Source organism: Rhamphochromis longiceps, linkage group LG6 (genome assembly GCF_057381845.1).
Source record: "Rhamphochromis longiceps isolate RC_006_pf linkage group LG6, R_longiceps_female_GT1.1, whole genome shotgun sequence".
Taxonomy (NCBI): Eukaryota; Metazoa; Chordata; class Actinopteri; order Cichliformes; family Cichlidae; genus Rhamphochromis; species Rhamphochromis longiceps.
In genome coordinates, this window is record NC_140562.1 from 42,346,309 (window position 1) to 42,367,988 (window position 21,680).

Sequence of the window (21,680 nt, forward strand, 5' to 3'; positions counted from 1 at the left end):
CATGGCTGTTATTGTTTTCGTTAGTCTCAATTTATACCAGTCCAGACTAAAACCTAAATGCCTGTGGTTTTAAAGTAAGAGTCAAAAATGCTTCGACAAACCCTGTTATTGCATACATCAAATTTTGAAAGTGATGCCTTTCAGCAAATTTACATGTTAGATAAAATGGTATAAAATCTCTAAGGTGAAAGTAAAATTTACTCTAAATTCCAATCATAACTAATCATAATCTTCTTTCTCTTTCTTTCTTTCTTTCTTTCTGAGCTTCCTGTACTTTGATGTTTCTAAATAAACTGAAAGATTTAAAAGCAATCACATTGCAGACATGAAAGAGATTCTCACCTTGGTTTTACTACAAAAAAAATTAAGCTTCTGTTAGCTATTATCTCTAATCTGTGCATCCCTAATGCACACTCTGATTTATTGGATGTAAAGTATTTATCAGAGAAAATGATTTTTAAATATATTTTACATTGACATTTTTTTTCCAGCATCCCCTGTGGCTGAGTTTGCAAGAAGAAACCCACAATTTTCAGGCTGCCTCTTTCGTAACTTTCCTCTTTGGTAATGACCCAGTTTTAGCTTAAGCTTTGCTCTCTGAAGTAAAATCAGGATTTCTTTTTTCCCCTGTTTCCATTTTCCATTCTTCCTACTTCATTCTCCGTCACCTAGTCACCTCAAATTATATAAACGCAAGTCAGCAAGGTCTTGTGCGTCAGGGCCATTATTTTCAGGGGCAGGTTTTGGGTTTCATTGAAAACTTGTCTCATGAATGAACATGACGTTATCTGTCATTTGGCAGCACTGGCATTTCGTCAGTGCCCAGTAATAGCCACAACTGGAACACTCATCTGCATCCTTAATGGCTTTCATTCAAATGGTTTTTGGTATCCTCTTTGCAAGGAGCGGCAAACATAACACGACCACCCCAATTTAAATATATATGGATGTGGTGGGCAATGTCAAACAAAAGTAAAAAACACGGTTCTGGGCTAGGATGTGATGTCCACCGCTATATAATGACGTCCATAACGGGTCAAACCCCGGATAGCCTGGGGTGGTGGGAGGGAACCCTTAATGATTTTTGCTACCAAATACAGGCTAACCAACGTCACACCCGTGCCAGCAGCCCTCACACAAAACCAGGTTTTGTTTGTCTTACGTCAAGGGTGGTGTTTGTTATGCAACATGTATCGGGTCTTTAAGAGGAAACCTTTTGAGAGTGGGCCTCATAAGCGTGACTTAAATACACAGAAATGACAGAAGAAAAAACTGTGTTAGTCATTGTAACTGAAGAGGAAAAGAGCCACAGTTTACTGTGTGTACGCTTGAATGGCCCTGTGAATAAAACATTAAAGTGGTTCTTGTGAATTTCCTCTGAGGCAGCGCAGCCAGATTAGCTGCTGTATGTCAGCTTTGCTGTGCTGTGTGTGCTGGTTTGTTTTGACATTGTCTCTAATCTGTCGTAATCAAGTATCTTAATCTTAATAATGCAGCCCCCCACCGTGCCCCACCTCCTCAACGAAAATGTTCCCATTTTCCCAGACAGCTATTAAAAATAGCCGAGTCTGACCCTTGAGCGACTGTCGTCTCTGTTACACAACCATTTTCATAAGCTCCAGAGATGTGACACTACTGCCGAGGAAGCTGGAAGTGTTCTCTGATTAGTGTTAGTCCCCAGAGACCTACAGGCCAAGCATTTTCGACTTAGTCTTTAGCAGATTGACCCTAGTGTCTCTCAGGATTGACAAGGTGCCATTTTTATCTAAGACGCAGAACACCCAAGAAGTGGGATTAAGCCATGTAAAATCTGGCAGCTAAAAGAAAATGGTGTCAACCAAAAACTGGTCGCTAAGCCCTGAAAGCTTGATGAAATCCGATACACTAAAACATTTAACAGGAAATTAGCTCTTGCTTGCTATCATCTGTAATTTACCTTTATTTATTTATTTATTTATTTATTTATTTATTTTAAATTAGAGACTTAAGTAGTTAGAAACATCGTGCCAGAGCTATAAAAAATATATTAGCCAGTTGGTTAATTTATGTCTTTTCATCCAGTTCAGTACTAAGCATTTTCTTATGTTGTGGCTAAGAACGTGACTCTGTCATCAACATGTCCTCTAGTCTGCACCTGGGCTTTCGCTGGCAGATAAAGTGATAGTGCTGATGTTTTTGCGCTAAATGTTCCCAGTCGTGTTTCTTTTCCAATCTTAAGAGCAAAACTAGGTCATTTTCTGCCACCCTTGATACTTATGCGTGGTTTCTGCTAGAAAAGTTGTTAGACTCAGCAGCTTTTATTGTGTGGGGGTTGAGAGATTTAACATGGCACTATCCACCTGCTGCATGTACAGTCTGTGTTGCACAGATTGAACTACAGATCTGTGTAGGTAGAGATCTCACTGCTGATAAGAGGAGAAAGCGAATCTCTCTCTGGTGTAAATGCATCCGAACGGTCTTAAACGGTCAGAGGCAGTAGTCAGTTTGTGCAGAAAATAAAGGTTTTATGTGCTGCAAAACTTTCAGGCTTGAATTTATTAAATTGTTCCTGACGCTAACAACATACTGTAACAAGATATAACATGATTCTGTTTAGCAGTATTGTTTTAATCTTACATCTCCGATCGACCTAGGTCAGTAAAGGTAAAGATGTGCTAAGTTAGCTATTCATTTTCAGCATATCCGAAACTATGCACACTGGGCATAAAATGGGTCAGATGTCAAAACACCTCTTCAGCGCTTCTGCACAGTCGCTTGTAATTTGATTGTTGAAGATATTTTGGGAATTTTTTTTCCTGATGTTTATGTGCCAAATAGATAAAATTGTTTGAGGAACTGGAGCCAAATAAAAGAAATAAGACAACAACAAAGGCAGATTAGTCAGGTGGTTAACTACTTGACTTTTTTCCTGAATTTGTTTGGATTGGATTTGCAGCTATATTTAAGGGTTTTTTTGTCTTTTCTTTTTTTTTTCTATATCCCACCATTAAAGGCCAGATAATAGCTGGGCTACCTGCCAGAACTACTACTTCTTGCCTGGTATTATATTACACACACGCACTATGTGGTCCTTTGTAGTCTTAAAGTTGATTGTGTACTCCCCAGAACTCTTGGAACTTCCTGAATCTCCCTTCCTGTGCAGGATTAGCTTTATTTTCCAGACCCGTGCCTTAATCAACACTGCTGTTTTTCTCCAAAGGAGAAACTGTTTTGTGTATGCAGGAAGGATGTAAGTAACAGTATATTGTTATATATTTTCTCTCATTCACTCCTGGAAAGAACAAACAAATTCCAGGAACCATTACTCAGGGTTTGGCCACTTGAGGTATGTCTGATTCTCTAAACCGTGGAAGCTGGTGGAGGAGGGTGTCCTTAAACCTGTTCTTTAAAATACCTGGAGTCTGGAAACTTGGAAATATTTTGTTCTGTTATGTTCCAGGAAAGAGTATTGGCAAAGGGCAAATGAATATTTACAGTGGTGGAGTTTGGTTGCCATGTATGTTTGGCTTGATGTGTCATCAGTGCCTGCTTTTTATTTCAGTGACTCAATCGAGGGCGGGAAAATGTTTGTCTTGTTCCGGCTGGTTTGTTTTCTTACAGAAAACTTCTGGGTTTGGATTTCAAGTGCTGCAGGTATCAGCTTTAATAAAACACGCATCATGTTGATGGTTATACATTTTTATACACTCAATTGAAACATCTAGGAAAGCCTCTTATCTTTTACCGGAACACTGGACAAGAGAAGCCCAATCTATTGTCTCAGGGATTACAAGTAGATACACTGAAACTACTTTAACCAAAACTTTAACAATATTTAATATAAGTGTCCACCGCTATAACAGCGTTGCAAAAATATATAGAAAAGCTTTTTCAGTCCCCTTTAATGGAATAACAGAAGCCAAACTATTTGTTAGCTTTCGATTGTAGGTTAATGTAGAGCAGAGTAATCATCAGGATAAATGCCAAATAGCCTGGATGTTTACTTCATGCTGGCACACATGTGCATTTAGCTGTCATTTGAGTCATGCGTGGAGAGCCAATTGTAACATGATACATCATGTGGTGAGTTGGCACATCCGAGATAAGCTGTAGTGTTTGATAACCTCAGGCACTGGTTCTAGAAGAAGATGTTTTGGCATTTGCCTAAAGTTTTTATTTTCAGTCCTGCATCTCATTGGTCATGGTAAAATCTTTAATTATTTATAGTTGCACCAGTGTCCAAAATATTCAGTGTATTACTGGCTTTCTGTTTAAGTATGTGATTTTTTTCTTTTTTCTTTTTTTGTGTTAGCCACACATTATTGTTGTTGTTATTATTATTATTATTATTGTTATTATTATTATTATTGTTATTATTGCGATGCATAACTGCGCACAGAAGTGAATTTACTCACACTAGTGGAGTCACTTTCTTCTGTGCAGCAAATGGCTAACAACCAATAGAAAAGAAGCCCTGTTGTTTCATGCTTTTAGCAGTCAAGAACCATCAGCTTGAGCTAAGATGCTATCATGGTGCCAAACAAGCCAAGGAGGTATTTAGAATTTGAGGATTTCTACTGAGAGAAAATTGGCCACCTTGAAGAGTCCTGGAGCCTTTGTTGGACCATGTGAAAGTGTGATATGGAGCTCTATGCTAGGCGAGCTGAAGTGCTTTTACACATGGGCAGTAGAAAAAAGAGTTGCCATAATAGACCACTGGCCTATCTGTTTTTGAAACCTTCACATTTGTTATTGCCATCTTGGTGTTTGAAGCTGGACTTTATGAGCGAACGGTGGATTTGACTGAGACAGAAGTCACCGTGCACTCATTGTCTGATGACTTGTGATTTGCCAATAAGCACACCAGGGTAATCCTTTCTTCTGATTCTAATAATTGTAATTTACAAAACGAACTTCATGATTCATTTCATGACCTGAAATTAACAACTCATCAGTGATGTATTTATTGAAGTCGCAAAGAGAGGGTCTTTCCTTATCAGCCTGTACGGTCTTGGAGCCAAAGTGATTGCTTTTTTATTTTGACTCTTTTTTTTTCTTTTTTTTTTTTCTTTTTAGCCGTGGACGCTGGAACTATTTTTTGCACCGTCTATGCGCTCACATGCAATATCCAGGTGCTGATTTAATTTAGGATGGTGTCTGATTTAAAAACTATTGTATTTTTTTTCACAGATAAATCCAGGCCTGAATGTCCCTCAGTGAGCCTTGAGTTAAGACAAGGTTTGAAAAGCCCCGACTTACCCAGAAGGAAAAAAGAAAAAATGTTTTCAGGAATAACCTAGAATCACGACCCTTCTGTTTCCTGTTTTTAATAGTACAACAGCCTGGCTATTTTGGGAACACAAAGCAGTTAAAAGCTGGTTTGTTTCCGCATGAAGTGAAGGCTCTGAAGAAAACGTATTCCTCTTCATGGTTTGCTGAATTATCTGAACCATACAGGATCTAAGCCTGTCGTTGGAATGAAACCTAGTGCTGTTTGTGAAGACGTGACATTTGTGGTTGACTTTGTTGACGTATGATTTTTTTCTTTTCTTTTTTTCTTTTCTTTTTCTTTTTTAAAGGGATGAAATTGACATTTACAGTCAGTGATGTTGTGCTGACGGCAGGACAAAAACCAAACCCCCAGTGTTCCAGAGCATTGGGGCTGAAAAACAGAGCTCAGCATTCATGCAGTCAGTGCACGGTGGGCAGCTCCTCACAGGAATGCCAGGAGCTCCTGAACCCCACTGGCTGCCTCCTCCAACACAAAACTGCTGTTACTCGCCATACTAAACATTCAAAACCTCCTCTTTTGTATTTTTTATATTTTTAAATATAGAAAAGACAAATATTTTAATAGTGAATTTCGAAAGCAAATGGCTCAGTGTTTTAAGAATGTTAAACGTGAGCTTGAATTTAAAGCCTATTTCACACCAATTTGCTGTTCTATGGTTTTCAAAGGACCTCAGGGTTACTGGTTGTCCTTTGCTCCACAAAATAAAGCTCCTTTTGTCAGAGATTCAGCTGACATCCAACTCCACCAACCTCAAAAGTCTTGTGAGCAGCAGTTGATCTTCCAGTTGATCTTGTAAAGTTTGTCCACAGACTTGAATTTCACTCTATGCTTGGATATTTTGAAACCTACGGGCCATGTCTTTATGAAACGGTAAACATGCTGTGGATAGGTTTGCACCACCACATTCCCGACATTGTGTTTTCCCTTTCCCTTTGTTTTTGGTTCTTTCTTTCCTTCTTTGTGTCCTTTTATTGTGTGTGTGTGTGTGTGTGTGTGTGTGTGTGTGTGTGTGTGTGTGTGTGTGTGTGTGTGTGTGTGTGCTCTTTGAGTCATAGATAAATGCTCCCATTCATATTTTAGGGAATTAAATTTCAGGATCCAGTTTCAGACAGTACAAAAGAGGAAATATCACGTTAGTAGGATACGTGACAAGGGAGTTTCAGGCTAGTGCAATGTTGTGATAAACTTGGACTGTCTCCAGCACAAGTTATCTGGAAGATCACTGTTTTTATTTTAGACTTGCCTTTCCAGTCGTCTGTTTGGACTTGCTCCTTGCGCAACCACAGTAATCATATCTAAGATGGATGAATGTTGACGATAGAAAAAGAAGTAATGTTCCTGCACTTTGTGCCAGCAGACTCAGTTGTATAACAGCTGGCCGGCCCCTGCAATAGAGCTGAATTTGCCTGTGTTTTGCATTTATGACTAAACGCATTATGGAGCCGGTGTTGTGTTCAAGTACAAAAACTGCTATTGTGTGTTCAACCCTTTGTTGTAAAACAACTGAAAAGCGCTTCATTTGCTTTGATGCCACTGTGGTTCAGCTCAAGTAAGAAGTTTGAAAGTGTACAAAGTTGAAGGAGCTTTATTTAGCCTCTCACCTCTGCTCTACCCGTCCCACCTATTTAAATTCCTCCCTTTTAGAATACATGAAGTGTTTTCTAATGGAGTTCATGTAAACTGGCTGGTGCCATTGTTGCTGAAGTTTTCCTGAGCCTCAGTTGTTTAATTTGAAACAAGCATTAGTGCTGTTCTCTTTCCAAACTGCTGTTTATAAGCCAGTCAAATATCTCTAGTTAAGATAAAAAAAATATTCAACAGATTTTGATATACCATGAGCCCTATAATAGATGTCAGGCACTGTCGACTAACGAACCTTAATCTCTAAACGTGCCGGTGTATGAATATGTCAAATCTGTAGGCAAGAGATAAGCCCTTCGGGTTTTCTATTTAAGTCAGGCTTCTGTTGACTAATCATGTCTAGATGTCAGTTTGGAGAACAACAAAGGAAAAACCCTTCTGAAAATTAACGAGTCAGCAGACTGGAATTATCCTTGGAAATCTAAAAATGTGTTTCCAGCTTAAAAGCTCTGGTGTTAACAGGCTTTGCATTTCCTCTTCTCTTTCTCAGGCTTATGAGCGCCGCTTCCCTACTTGTCACCTCATCCCCATGTTTGTGGCGAGTGACGTTGTGAATGAGGAGACCAGTGAGGATGGTTCCACCCAGAAGATTGAGCGCCGCTGTGCCCTGGATGTGGATGCCCCACGCCTTCTCAAAAGGGTTTGTTGTACTTTAGATTTCCAGCAATTGAGTATCATAAATATAGCTTTAATGCTTTACTAATGACTTTTAATATTGTTTTGAGAACAATACATTTCCGTACTCGCCATGATTGTTTTCTTTTACAGAATGTATTAGTGTTAATTTTTGCAAAGGTAGTTTTATCTTTTATTTTCAGTGTCTGTGTTTCATGCCAGTTGCATTTATAATACAAGTTCTATTGTTTACAGATTGCAGGTGTAGACTATGTCTACTTCATCCAGAAAAACACGCTGAACCGAAAGGAGAGGACTCTGCACATTGAGTCCCACAATGAGACCTTCTCCAACAGGGTTGTCGTCCACGAGACATGCTGCTATTCGGTATGTAGCATACTATGGCCTGTAAATGGCCTGTATTTATATAGCGCTTTACTATGGCCTGCATTGCATTTGTATAGCGCTTTTCTAGTCCCTAAGGACCCCAAAGCGCTTTACACTACATTCAGTCATTCACCCATTCACACACCGGCGATGGCAAGCTACATTGTAGCCACAGCTGCCCTGGGGCACACTGACAGAGGCGAGGCTGCCGGACACTGGCGCCACCGGGCCCTCTGACCACCACCAGTAGGCAAACATGGGGTTAGTATCTTGCCCAAGGATATTTGGCATGCAGCCAGGAGGCAGCCTGGGATCGAACCACCGACCTTCTGATTAGTGGCTGACCTGCTCTGCCACCTGAGCTACAGCCACTAGTCCCTAAGGACCCCAAAGCGCTTTACATATCCAGTCATCCACCCATTCACACACACATTCACACACTGGTGATGGCAAGCTACATTGTAGCCACAGCCACCCTGGGGCGCACTGACAGAGGCGAGGCTGCCGGACACTGGCGCCACCGGGCCCTCTGACCACCACCAGTAGGCAACGGGTGAAGTGTCTTGCCCAAGGACGCAACGACCGAGACTGTCCAAGCCGGGGCTCGAACCGGCAACCTTCCGATTACAAGGCGAACTCCCAACTCTTGAGCCACGATCGCCCAACTCTTGAGCCACGATCGCCCAACTCTTGAGCCACGATCGCCCAACTCTTGAGCCACGATCGCCCAACTCTTGAGCCACGATCGCCCCTTACTATCAGCAATAGACATTTCAAGCAAAGAGCAAACTGTTAAAATCCCTCACTAATTTTAATGAAAGTCATTTCTCACTTGTTTCAGTGCAGCTGCTGTTTTTATCTTTAAGTAGAATCCACTCTCCTGGTTTTGCTCTACACCTAGCATGCTAACTTCTGGCATAGAAACTCAACCCTTTCACTGAAACTGCTGGAAAAATGCTCAAGAAAATGTCTTTCATGACCAGTACTGATCCTTACCACAAACACTGAGTTAGTTCAGAAAACAGACGTTTGAGGATTGTACAGGTGATCAATATGGGGCTTCCAGAGTGATCTAAAAATAACTGCAAGGATTCTTTAATCCACGTGTACCAGAACCTTGTGTCCACTTTTTTTGTTGGTCCTGTACAGCCAAGGTACATTGCAACCAATTTACATTACCATTTCCTGGTTTAAAGTAACATATTCATTTTAAGGTGGGAGAAGTGTGTATAAATTATACAAAGCAGGCTGTAACATGAAAGTGTGTATTCCTGGGGCAGGTTTTACAGAGGCAAACTAAAACCCAGATCCTGGCAGTGTGACACGCTCAACCCGTTTGGCTATTTAGGCTGACTTGTGCATACAGACAAATGAGCAAACACTGACATGTTCTGTAACGCTGTTGTTCACCTGCTGAATGGCAAGCTGCCACCAGCACAGCCATGTTGATGTTTGTGCCTCCTTTAATCTCTTCCCTGCATCCATGATTGGACTACCACTGAGCCTGCTTCTGTTTGTCTCGGCCCATCTTTCCTTGTGAATTATTTAGTCGTCTGCATTCTGCTTGGTTACTCACAAAATACTGAAATGAAACCAGCATCTCTTTACTTTCTTTCTGCACTATGCGAAACTGTGACTCCAGATGAGCTTATTTATGAATGCATGTGTGCTGAGTTAATGAGGTCAAGCACATTGAGTTAGCCTCCAACCAACTGGAGTGCTAATTTTAGGTCTAAGGCCAAACAGAGGCTTATACTGTGTACTTTAACATGCTGTGATAACAGTAACCAGGATGGACAGTGCTGTTAGACTGAGCTAATGGACCGGGCTAAAGATGAAATATTTTGGTAGTCAAGGGTGAACACGTTACCATCATTATGGCTTTAGAAGCGTGTGACTCTTTATTTACTGATATTGTAGCTTGTGACAAAAAACATTTTTAAATGTATTTCAACAAAAATGTCATTTTGATTCAAGTGTCATCCTAACAAATCCTTCTAGAACCATCATAGATCTAAGATATATGCAGTGTAGAGTGCTATATACTGGCCAGCCAGTCCTTACTACTGCAGTTTGGCCTGAAAACAACACTTTAAGGATTGTGCATAAAAGTCTAGCGGACAAATATAAAATTATTCAAGTCACTGAATTTGATGAGTTTGTTTATGCTTATGTTTATGTTTTTTTTATGTCCCTGACCCACAGAAACTAATGTTGAGTTTCTCTCCCACTCACTTTAATAACTTCAAAAAGCCATAACTTCAAAAAGAAATAAATTCCAGCTGCCGAGCATGATTGTAGAATGATTTTTGCTATTGCCGAAGATGACCTTCACACAGCACTGAGGGAAATGTGTGTATTTCAAGCTTCATGACTGTTCATGTGTGAAATGCTGGCTAATTTTAACATGGACAGACTGACACACAGACTCCCACTCACAGTGCTCTGTGTGAAAATTGCTTTCTTTGTGCGTCATCATGTAATGAAGCTGGGTGTATGGTTACCATAGTAACATGGTTATGCGGTTCTGTGTTGCTTACAGCTTTAATATAGTGTGTGTGTGTGTGTGTGTGTGTGTGTGTGTGTGTGTGTGTGTGTGTGTGTGTGTGTGTGTGTGTGTGTGTGTGTCCAGGTCCACCCGGAGAATGAAGACTGGACGTGTTTTGAGCAAACCGCCAGTCTGGACATCAAGTCCTTCTTCGGCTTTGAGAGCACCGTGGAAAAGATTGCTATGAAGCAGTATGCCAGCAGTATCAAAAAGGTGTGTTTGTGTGTGCTTATTGTTTCATCCCGTCATTTATGTGTGAATGTACCGATGCACAGTAACATTAAACAACACAATGACTGCGTTATGAATTATTCAGATCTCACTCTGTCCTACGAGGTTAGATGTTTCTGGAACATGACTCAGTCCATCTCACACTGTAATTGCATAAATAAGCTTGTGTAAACTTTTAGACTGGACAGGGCTCTTTTGTTGTGGACCCAGTGAGTCATCCACCTTCATTAATGAACAATGTAGAATACAGTCCTTTCATTTTTTCCTTCTGTTTTCATTAGCTGATGCTTCAGTTTAAAATGACGCTTTAGTTGGAAAATGCTAAACGCTACATGGCCTTTCTTGGTTGAATAAAAACACATGTAGATCATGTTTTTCGGTATTCTCACACTTGTTTTCCTTCCTTCTAACAGGGAAAAGAAATCATAGAATACTACCTAAAGGAGCTGGATGATGAGGGGCTCACTCATGTGCCCCGCTGGAGTCCCTCCTCTCATTCCCTGCCTCTCTCCAGCCCCACCAGCCTCTCAACGAACCAACCTGAGCTTGGAATCGTGCCTGCCGATTCAGTCCCACTGTCTGCAGATGCCAGGGATGGACCCTCACAGGATGCAAAGCAGGACAGCAACTTGCTTCAGAACGACAGCCTCGCAGAGATTCTGCCGGGGACACCAGAAGGTCTGTACCTGAAGATTCAGAAAATGAATCCTAGAAGCTTATTTTAGAATTGTGTATATAATTATATTCTGCAAAAAATGGCTAATATTGAAATCGTATTGTGTAACTAAATTTGGAGGGACATTTTATTTGGTTTATACCACTGCCGCAACAGTTTGTCATCTGCAAGCATCGTTGGAAAAAAAACAACAACCAGTTAGACAACTTTGGTGAATAATTTAAATAACTGAGGAAAAGTAGTTGCTCAAGAATGGGATGGGTGTGAGAATGGAATTCAGCATCTTGAAAAGTTGTTTACAGTTATGGATGTAATTTCTGAAAAAACATATTTCTTATTGTGAATCGTGACATCCAATTACATATCTGTTGACAGCTAGGGCAAGGCCTTGTTTACAGAATCTAAGATTTTCATTAGAATTTGTGATTTATTGGTGATATTTCAGTAAGTTTATTACACATTAATTTACTATCCAGCAGTCTAACTTTTTGTGTTTTTTATGTTGCAGACAAGCTGGATGCAGACTATATCAAACGTTACCTGGGTGACCTGACACCCCTGCAGGAGAGTTGCCTGATCAGACTACGCAAGTGGCTTCAGGAGACACACAAGGGAAAGGTACTGCACTGTTTCTCAAAAGGAATAATAACAAAACATGACTGGATACATTATTGATACATTTTGATACATTTGAGTTAGTTATTGCTAAAAGTAATATTTAGCACTACTACTCTATCTTAGCTAGGCTACTGATAATGTTGTATTTTACATTAACTATTCACAAATTAGCTTTATAATGTCTTTAAATAACAGTGATGTGTTTTATGGTGGCAAGTGTAACCATTTCCAACTCTGTTCAGATCCCTAAAGATGAGCACATCCTTCGTTTCTTGCGGGCCAGAGATTTCAACATGGATAAAGCGCGGGAGATCTTGTGCCAGTCTCTGACCTGGAGGAAGCAGCACCAGGTGGACTACTTGCTGGAAACCTGGAGCTCCCCACAGGTTCTTCAGGACTACTACACCGGCGGCTGGCACCACCACGACAAAGGTGGGTTGGTATTTACAGCCGCAACTAAAGATAATTTTATTAGGCATACTGAAATCTTGCATGTGCATCAGTATGGAAACACATGATCTTATGACTTGTGTAGAGCTAAACTTGCACTGTTCCGTAGAGGAGACTCCACTTACACAATCATGCAGTCGTGTTTGCAGTTTTTCAACATAATGTTTTCTTATGTGACTTTACAGTGTAAACAGATCTCAACCATTCTTAGCAACCCGCAGCTCTCAGCCAAGTGTGTAAAATAAAAATGATCTAGCTTGTTGGTGCTACTTGGTTACCCAAATAGTACACACACTCTCACAGTGACAGTCTTCTTTGGAGTAGATTCCTTGGATTCCTTATTTGGGAAAAGAATGAACGTATAAGTCAAACAAAGCTTTTATGTTGCCACACCAGAGCCTATTTAATCTTCTCATTTCCAATTTTCCACAAGTATTAGCCTTGTATCAACAGGGACAAAACATGAAAGCATTCCTCAGTGTACACAATAACTTGTCTTATGTAACAAGAGCAGATGGCCAGCAATGCTGACCTTTCCACTTAGCTTGTAGTCTTTGTGGAATGTAAATCATGTGATATACCATGTAAACATTTATTTAATTTTTAATTTTTCAGACGGCCGTCCTTTGTATATCCTGAGGCTTGGCCAGATGGACACCAAAGGACTGGTGCGCGCTCTCGGGGAGGAGTCTTTGCTCAGACATGTATGTAAAACACACTGTACTGCAGTTAAGGTTTTGTGTTTGTAGTGCAGGTTGATGAGTTTATAGGTCAGACAGGGTTTCTGCCACAATATTTGTTAACTCCTGCTTCTTTGAATTGCACAGGACAATTTGATAACGCACTCATTAATTTACCCCTGTTATCACCCTGATGCTTTGTTCTATTAGTTGCATTTCTACACACAGTTGGTGCAAGAGAGAGAAAAAGTGGGCAATTCAGGCCAGGCAGGCCGCTGGGTTTGTAATACACGGGCGGAAGCGCTGGGTCAGGTCGGTTTTGGATTACAGGTTAGGGAATTAATGTCCGGTGGCATTTCCTGACAGGTAAATTAACACCAGGCTATATACAGAACACAGGCTGTGTAAAGGGTGCTGATTTATAATGTTGCAGTCACTGTGGAGTGGAGTCTGGGAGCCAAGTGTGTCAAATGTACAATTCATGTCACTGCAGGTGCTTTCTATCAATGAGGAGGGTCTGAGACGCTGTGAGGAGAACACAAAGGTGTTTGGTCGGCCAATCAGGTAAACCTTTACAACCTGTCAATATGTTAGATTGTTGAAAAAATCTTGGACCTCTATTATTCACAATATTTGTAAACCAATATATCTCTGCCTCTCAAAGGTGATACTACGTTATATTCCACTGGTCCTTGCTTTAAATCTGCAGACTGTCTTTGAGTTTAGTTCAAGAAAAGAGTAAAACTGAAATGCATCACATATTCAAACAGGGCTTTGACTGGAAGCTCAATTCACAAGTTGTTCCTTGTGGAACAACTCAAGAAAACTGAAGATAAAGACCTGATATAAATACATATGTACTATATACAGAAACAAATTGCTCTTTCTTCTATTACTCATAACACCGTTGTACAATTTCCTGTTTTGTCTGTTTGTTTATTGTGATGTTTTATATAAATATAAAACCTACATTTGTTAAACTGTGCTGTGCTTCATCACAAGTGATACTTTTCTCGCTTGATGTTACATCATACAATAGTTTGATAGTCCTCCATAACAAACAGGAGAGTATCCCTGTGTGACGTTGACTTAAAAGGCTCTATTTCAAAAACTGTTATCTCTGCTCTCTGGTTACTTTTAAACACAGTACCTGGTCTCACATCACTGTATGACAGAGGCTGCGCCTCTTATTCACAATGACCTTAGAAAAACTGGTCTCAATTCTTTTGCTGCTTCAGAAAAGTAATGTACTACTGAAAAATAATTTATTAGAACATTTTAAAAGGTAACATTTACATGTCATCACCCACGATTTTCTTAATTCTGAAAATTATTATTTTTGTACTATTTCTGTGTTGTTAAGATTGTTTTTTTTTTTTTTTTTTTTTTTAATTTTGTTTTTACTTTCATGTATCTAATACCAGTTTAGCAAAAATTGCTATTACTCTTTTTTAATCGGTTGTTGCATATGAAGGAACCATTTCAGCATACTTTATTTCCAGCTTCTGGAGTTTCAGAACTTGCAGGTTTACTTGTTTGTTTGTTTGTTTTTTGCTGTTTTTATACATTATGCCAGTCTAAATTAATTTAGATGTTTTTGTTGTTTTTTTTGTTTGTTTTTTAAGAAGCCTCCGTAGTGGTTCAGAGTATGAAGACAGAATTCACTGCCTGTGATCTAGACAGTTAATATGAACTAATAACACAGTGTCAGTGTTGACAAAGAAAAATAATCGGCATCAGTGGTAGGTATAGTCCAGTGCTTGTGTAAAACGGCTTTGAATGTGGTCATAGGTGAATATAAATGCAGGTTAAAAGCAGCTTAAAAACATGCAAGCCGTTTTAGATTCGGTTCAGCAGTCAGAACTGGGCACAGGTACACACACAAACACACACACACTATGAGTGAGTCCAGAGCAGAATTTATCTCCCCCAAAATGGAAAGCGCACATGAGGCTCGACTTTCAGGGGACTCATTCAGATGGCAACTGACAGAGTGAGCGGGAGGGAACAGAGATGGTATCTGTCATCTGTCAGCTCTCTGAAGCAGCAGCAAGAGGAGGAGGAGGTGCCTGGGATAAGAGCTGCGCAGGAAGGCATGTGAACTATGAGAGGCTGTCACGTCACAGCACTCTGCCAGGACAGATAGAAGGAAAGGAAGAATGTGCTGCAAGGGTTGGAGGGTTCCAGAATTAGCAAGCACTGCCTTCACCACTTAAGCTTCACTTCAGAGTGACAAGTGCTAAGTGGTCAAAAAGAGGCCGTAGCCCATTTATGGGTTTGTGGCTGTCCTTATACACACACATCCCTAATCCTCTCATGTCCTCTTCTCTAGCTGTTGGACATGTCTAGTAGATCTGGAGGGGCTGAACATGCGTCACCTATGGCGACCAGGAGTCAAGGCGCTGCTGAGGATCATCGAGGTCGTGGAGGCAAATTACCCTGAGACTCTAGGACGGCTGCTTATATTGAGAGCTCCAAGAGTCTTCCCAGTCCTTTGGACACTGGTGAGACCCAGGATAAGACTAACTCAGACCCTGTGGGGTCATCATGTTACAGCACCGGATTATGCATACAGTGACTTTTCAGTCTGTTTCACACCCTTATTTTGACACATGCAGAAGTTGCCAGTATTCACAAATGTGTAGTATTTGCTAAGCAGTGGCAACAGCAGCATCGTTGGCCCCAAATGGAAATAAGAGCTTTCAAGTCCCGGAAGTTCTGCTGGGTTCTACTTAAGGTGACAGGATCCCAGCAAACAGAGTATGGTTGCATCTGGTAGTGTGGACAAGACAGTTGTGCAGATGGACTGAAATTTGTAGGTTACAGGTTTGGCATGTGAAGGATCGCTTTACTCTGGCAAAAATGAAGAGCCACCTCTAAAATCACCTTCTAGCTGTTTGACCTGTATTTCTTTTTAATTGGTTTTCCATCATATTGTGACAATACATGTCTAGGTTGTGGATTTGAATTGGCAGGAGTCAGTTTTCCCTGTTACACATAGCTTAGGCGGCAGAAGATAGGTTACAGATTAGCCTGTACTTGATGCATGATGATAACGTTCCTGCTTTCTTTACAGTCTTTGGAAAAGAGCCAAGCTTTGTCCTGCAGTGTTGACTTTTAAAATGGTTCTACTTTTTAAATGTAGAGCACTGACTCAATATGTAGAATGAGGGACAAGGGATAAAAATGCTGTGCAGTCACACATAAAATAGGACACCTGGTCACCTAGCTCTGCTGCCTATTGACTGCTCATGCAAAAAGCACGTCACAAAAGACTTCAGTTTGTTTTATAGTGTTTACCTTCCTGACTTAATTAAGTCATGTATTTTAAACATGGGTTTGACTGGTTATTTAAAGGTAGAATTGTTGCATATTATTGCATTATTACATTATTGCTTTAATTAACCAAGAAACTGGTTAAACAACTTCCTTGTTTTAGCATTTATAAGGTTTAGGGTGGGAAAGGAATGTGGATTGTTATCAAACACAAGTTTCATATGCTGCACCAGTATTTCCTCATGTTACTGCAGGCATGTCATGCATTTAATATCTGCCTTCTCCCTCAGGTGAGCCCATTTATTGATGAAAACACCCGCAAGAAGTTCTTGATCTACGCAGGCAATGACTATCAGGGTGCTGGAGGTCTCGTGGACTACATAGACAAGGAAATCATTCCGGATTTCTTGGGAGGAGAGTGCATGGTGAGAGTCACTGTAAGATTTAAACTCAGAGTAAAAATTGATCCTAAAACATGACACCACCCACATCGAGTTTTCCTTTACTGACCCAGTGTACACGTGTGCTTTTTTCTTTGCAGTGTGAGGTACCGGAGGGTGGCCTGGTTCCCAAGTCCATGTACCGCACAGCCGAGGAGGTCGAGAACGAGGACATCCGTCTGTGGACTGAGATGATCTATCAAAGCGCCAGCATCTTCAAAGGAGCTCCGCATGAGGTGAGGCTGAATGCACGGAAAGTAAAAGAAAACGATGGAAGGCCTGTGTAGCTCTGATATGAATAGTAGGTCAGGACAACAGAGAACTGCACAGTGCCTCTGATGGAGGTGTTGTGAAACTTTCTGCCACCTAGTGGTTGTAACTTGTTAAACGCATCTTAGGTAAATTCTGAATTCAGACGACGAACACATGTAGCGTGACTTTGAAATATAATCTGCCTGCAGTGATGTGGCGTAACCTCGTGTTGCATGATTTATACCAAAGGGACACTGTCAAACATAATCACCCAGCTGGAAAGGGCTTTGCTTTTTATCTTAATGGTCTCAGACCGTCACGCAAATGAACCATTTTATTTCACTGCTTTTGGTAACTGAGTTCTCTAGTTTGCTGTTTACCTGAAGTTTGTATATGGAAAGTCATTTATAGCCTTTTGAGACCCAGACTATTCATGCATGTCCTCTGTAGTGGACACACAAACTGTTTTTTGTTTTCTCTGTTCTCAAGAGGATGTAGTATTTTTCTAAGCTTGATGTTTCAAGTTGCTTTTAGACTACAAGCCCTTAGGGGTCCTTGGGGACTAGTAAAGCGCTATATAAATACAGGCCATTTACCATTTTACAAGCCAGTTTCCTCCTAGTAGCAAGTTTGATCTTAATCTCAGCAGTCACCGGGCCTAAAAACTGCATTCATATGTCATATGTTTTAGATACTTCTCTTTCCCCTCTTGAAGTGATACCATTTTCCCACATATTTGAGTACATACATATTTTACATATGTGCACAGAGATTAATGGATGCTAACAGCATCAAAACTAGTGCTTATACCAGGGTGTCCAACTCCAGGCCTCAAGGGCCGGTGTCCTCCAGGTTTTAGATATCACATTGGGTCAACACACCGGAATCAAATGATTAGTTCATTACCAGCCCTCTGTAGAGCTTTAAGATGTTGAGGAGGTAATTTAGCCATTTAAATCAGTTGTGTTGGGTCAAGGACACATCTAAAACCTGCAGGACACCAGCACTTGAGCCCTGGAGTTATTATTATTATTATTATTATTATTATTACCGGTATTATTATTATTATCATTATCATAAGTGTGGTGTCCTGGGGTTGGACACCTCTGGCCTAGATCATCAAAAGTGACAGGTAAAGAGTTATTTTCCCACACGTCTTCACAGCCGTACTTCTTTTTGCAATCAGTCGATTCACTTTTAATGCCAAAAACATCATCTTATACAGCCCATGCACTTTATGTAAACCTGCTTAATATCTTCCACCCCCATCAGATTGTGATCGAGATCATCGATGCCTCCTCGGTTATTACCTGGGATTTCGATGTGTGCAAAGGCGACATTGTTTTCAACATCTACCACTCAAAGCGAGCTCCGCAAGTACCACGCAAAGATACCCTGGGAGCCCACGGCATCACCTCCCCAGGAGGCAACAACGTGCAGCTCATTGACAAGTCCTGGACGCTGGGTCAGGATTACAGCATGGTCGAGTCTCCGCTCACCTGCAAGGAGGGCGAGAGTGTGCAGGTTGGTTTATGATCGTGAACTTTTGATGTCTTCTTGGATCATTGTTACTTCTACAGATCCTCATTTTTGCTTGTTTGTACTTTGAATCCTTCCTCAGGGTTCCCACATAACGAGGTGGCCGGGTTTCTACATCCTCCAGTGGAAGTTCCACAACATGGCGGCCTGCTCGGCCACCAACCTGCCCAGAGTGGATGACGTGCTGGCCACCCTCCAGGTCTCCTCACACAAGTGTAAAGTCATGTACTACACTGAGGTGTTGGGCTCTGAGGACTTCAGGTTAGTGTGTGGGTGAACGATGGAGACATTTATATGCGTCTGTGATGTGTAAATATGTCATGTATTCATATTTTTGCTGTTTTGATAAGGTTTTTATTTTAGACATCATCCATTTATTACTGCTCATTTTCACTCCTGTCTTCTTTCAGTTTTCCCTCTCTACAATCCTCCACATAGTGCCACGTATGACATTTGGTACTTGAATGAATGAAATCTTTAATGTTGCTAAGATGACTGAAATGCCTTTGGAGTATAATGAGTTTTCCAGACCCACAGTTTTGAGATGAGGATACTGTTCCCTTGCTTGAAGACGACTTTAATCAAGCTTTTTCTTTCCAATCCACTCCTGTTCTATCGCTCACAACCCCCTCCTCCTGCTCTGTCTTCTTCCTGTGAAGAACGGCTTGCTGTGATGTGCAGAGTTTGTAAGTGGCTCGGTGTTTGCCCCTTTTTCTTTAGCACTAGCTCATCATCATCGCTGCTTTTGGCTGCTAATCTGAGTGCCCTTCTCCTTCCCTCCCTCCATGGCAGTCTTGCTTCTGATGCTGCAAAGAGATGCTAATTTGCATCTGTTCTTGCTTATGACTTTTGTTAGCGTTGGCTAACAGGATGTTGTTGCTTTCTTCACACTGAGGAAAGAATCCGGTGCAACCTGCTGGCATTAATCACCCTGCTTGCATAACTAAAACTCTCAGGATTACTTGATTTGGTTAACTTCAGCAAACAGCCGCCCAACTGACACGCACATACACACTGTCATTTTCTGACTTGTATTTGCTTTTCTTCACTCATCACATTGCACTACCAGCTCAGTCTCACTTTGCTTTCAGTGCACATGCTGCTTCAGTTTATTTTATCTTCAAAAACAGACTTGGCGTGATCATCTAACTCATACTAGTAGTTTTTAACAAGATGTTTTGATAAAGGTTGATATTTACACTTCTGAGTATGTGAAATGCCTTCTTGAGTGAAGTAAATGTAGAATTTAGGGCAATATTTCTTCCCATGTCTGTAATGTATAATACATGCCATAACAGTAAGTCTCTACCTTTTTATGGCTCCTTATATTGTAGAGTTGGGAGTTAAAGGGTTCCTGTGAACTAAAGTCATCCTCGTTAAAGCTGCTCTTTTTATTCATTTTTAATTCTCTGGTGAGTCCCTCAGACTTATCTAGGTCTGTTTCAATTACTTAGGATGGGTTATTACGGTTAACAGTTAAAAGGAATCAAAAATGAATAACATTTATGCAAGTTGAGGTACCGCGGGTCATAATCATCCATAACCATTTTTATGGAGGATTTAATAACTTCATACAAAATGGATGAGGTTAATAAAAGTGCCATGTGTCATATTTTGTAAATTATTTTAATTTGGCTTCATACAAGCCAACCTTTTGAATGTATTCAGGCACATATTAAACCAAGACATTGGTTTTGTCAATGCACATAGTAATTTTATATTGCATCCATATAAATCCAAAACCAGTCTACCTACTACATGGGAATTAATACCTAAAGTTTCTTTTATTCATTCAAAAGTAATAAAAGAAAAATGGTGCCTCATGCTTTGCCACAGGAAGCCTCATTGAAGTGGCCGGTTTCGCTCATTTCCAGCTGCATATTTTATTTTTAGATTTTGCTAGAGTAGCTTGTAGGATACGGTTTAGTTTTGTTTACCTTATACTGGGCCTTGCTGCTCCTCCCACTTTCAAGCAGCTTTGTTCTGATTGGTGCCTTTTGTAAACAGACAGTTTGAACAGCACGTGGGTGTGGCTTCTGTGCCTGAGATGACTGCTAACATTACAGTGTCTCGAGCTTCCAGGGATTGTTATATGGACCTCTCTTATTGGAAAATGTTGCCATATTTAACATGAACATCCACCCCCAAAACTTTTTTAACACAGATATGACAGGAAATGGTAAAAGAACAATGGATCCCCTATAAGTGGCTCCTGCCTTTAACGAAATGCCCTGACCTTTGGTTTTTTTTGTTTTGTTGTTGTTTTTATTCATTATAAAATTAAAAACAGTGGCTGGTGTAAAACCGTTCCCTGAGTTGTTGCAGCCTGTGGCAGGGCCTGTATGTTGTAGGGTCCAGAGTGATTCTCCCTCCTTTAGGTTTGCTCTGACCGCATGGTTCTGCATCATGAGCACGGGTCATGCACGCATAGTGCGCTCAGTTAGTGCCAAGCAGTCTTAAGGCTGCACAGGTGTCGTGTACACATGAAATTAGCTGAAGTGTGAGTTTTGTGTGCATTCACGTGTTCACCGCATGTTTGTTTCTTCTCTCAGGGGGTCGATGACCAGCTTGGAGTCGAGCCACAGCGGCTTCTCTCAGCTTAGCGCCGCCACCACCAACTCCAACCAATCTCAGTCCAGCTCCATGATCTCCAGGTAGAAACTGGTGTCAGAGGACTTCAATTCCCCAAACCCACGTCCCCCCTCCACTGCCCATACCGTCAACACGGACGCCAACTTTTCCTATCCCCATACCCTTAAACCATCATCTTTGGACTCTGTTCCTATTGCACAGCCAGTCTCTGTGGAACTGATGCATGCTTGCACAAACGGAAGACAAAGAATTAAAAAAAAATTCTGAGGCAAAAAGAAACTAAATGTACAATTTAAAGGGCTGATTTTTGCACAAAGGGTCATATATTTTCCATGCCTGGCATCTCAACTGGGCAGCAGTTTGAATAAGACCATCAGCAGAATGTTTTGTGCACGATGGAGCGGATAAAGGCCAGGAGGTGAGGAGTGGTGCCTTTCAGGCACCAGAAGCTGACAGAAAGCAA

At 40.9% G+C, this 21,680-nt stretch overlaps 1 protein-coding gene across 4 annotated transcripts in view; it reads left to right on the forward strand.

The window, feature by feature from the left end:
• Nucleotides 1–21,680, forward strand: part of LOC146668796 (SEC14-like protein 1) — a 32,665-nt gene extending 10,985 nt beyond the window's left edge. Inside the window, exons 3-17 of one of the 4 annotated variants that reach the window (XM_085410810.1) lie at nt 7,404–7,553; nt 7,784–7,915; nt 10,548–10,676; nt 11,108–11,372; nt 11,879–11,988; nt 12,231–12,420; nt 13,054–13,142; nt 13,612–13,682; nt 15,451–15,622; nt 16,685–16,831; nt 16,936–17,070; nt 18,359–18,610; nt 18,708–18,886; nt 19,285–19,311; nt 21,178–21,680. In XM_085410810.1, the coding sequence (XP_085266936.1) occupies nt 7,404–7,553; nt 7,784–7,915; nt 10,548–10,676; nt 11,108–11,372; nt 11,879–11,988; nt 12,231–12,420; nt 13,054–13,142; nt 13,612–13,682; nt 15,451–15,622; nt 16,685–16,831; nt 16,936–17,070; nt 18,359–18,610; nt 18,708–18,886; nt 19,285–19,311; nt 21,178–21,283 (2,154 nt within the window). In that variant the 3' untranslated portion in view covers nt 21,284–21,680. The remainder of the gene's footprint in view (nt 1–7,403; nt 7,554–7,783; nt 7,916–10,547; nt 10,677–11,107; nt 11,373–11,878; nt 11,989–12,230; nt 12,421–13,053; nt 13,143–13,611; nt 13,683–15,450; nt 15,623–16,684; nt 16,832–16,935; nt 17,071–18,358; nt 18,611–18,707; nt 18,887–19,284; nt 19,312–21,177) is intronic. The other 3 variants (XM_085410811.1, XM_085410812.1, XM_085410813.1) reach the window with 3 other exon arrangements.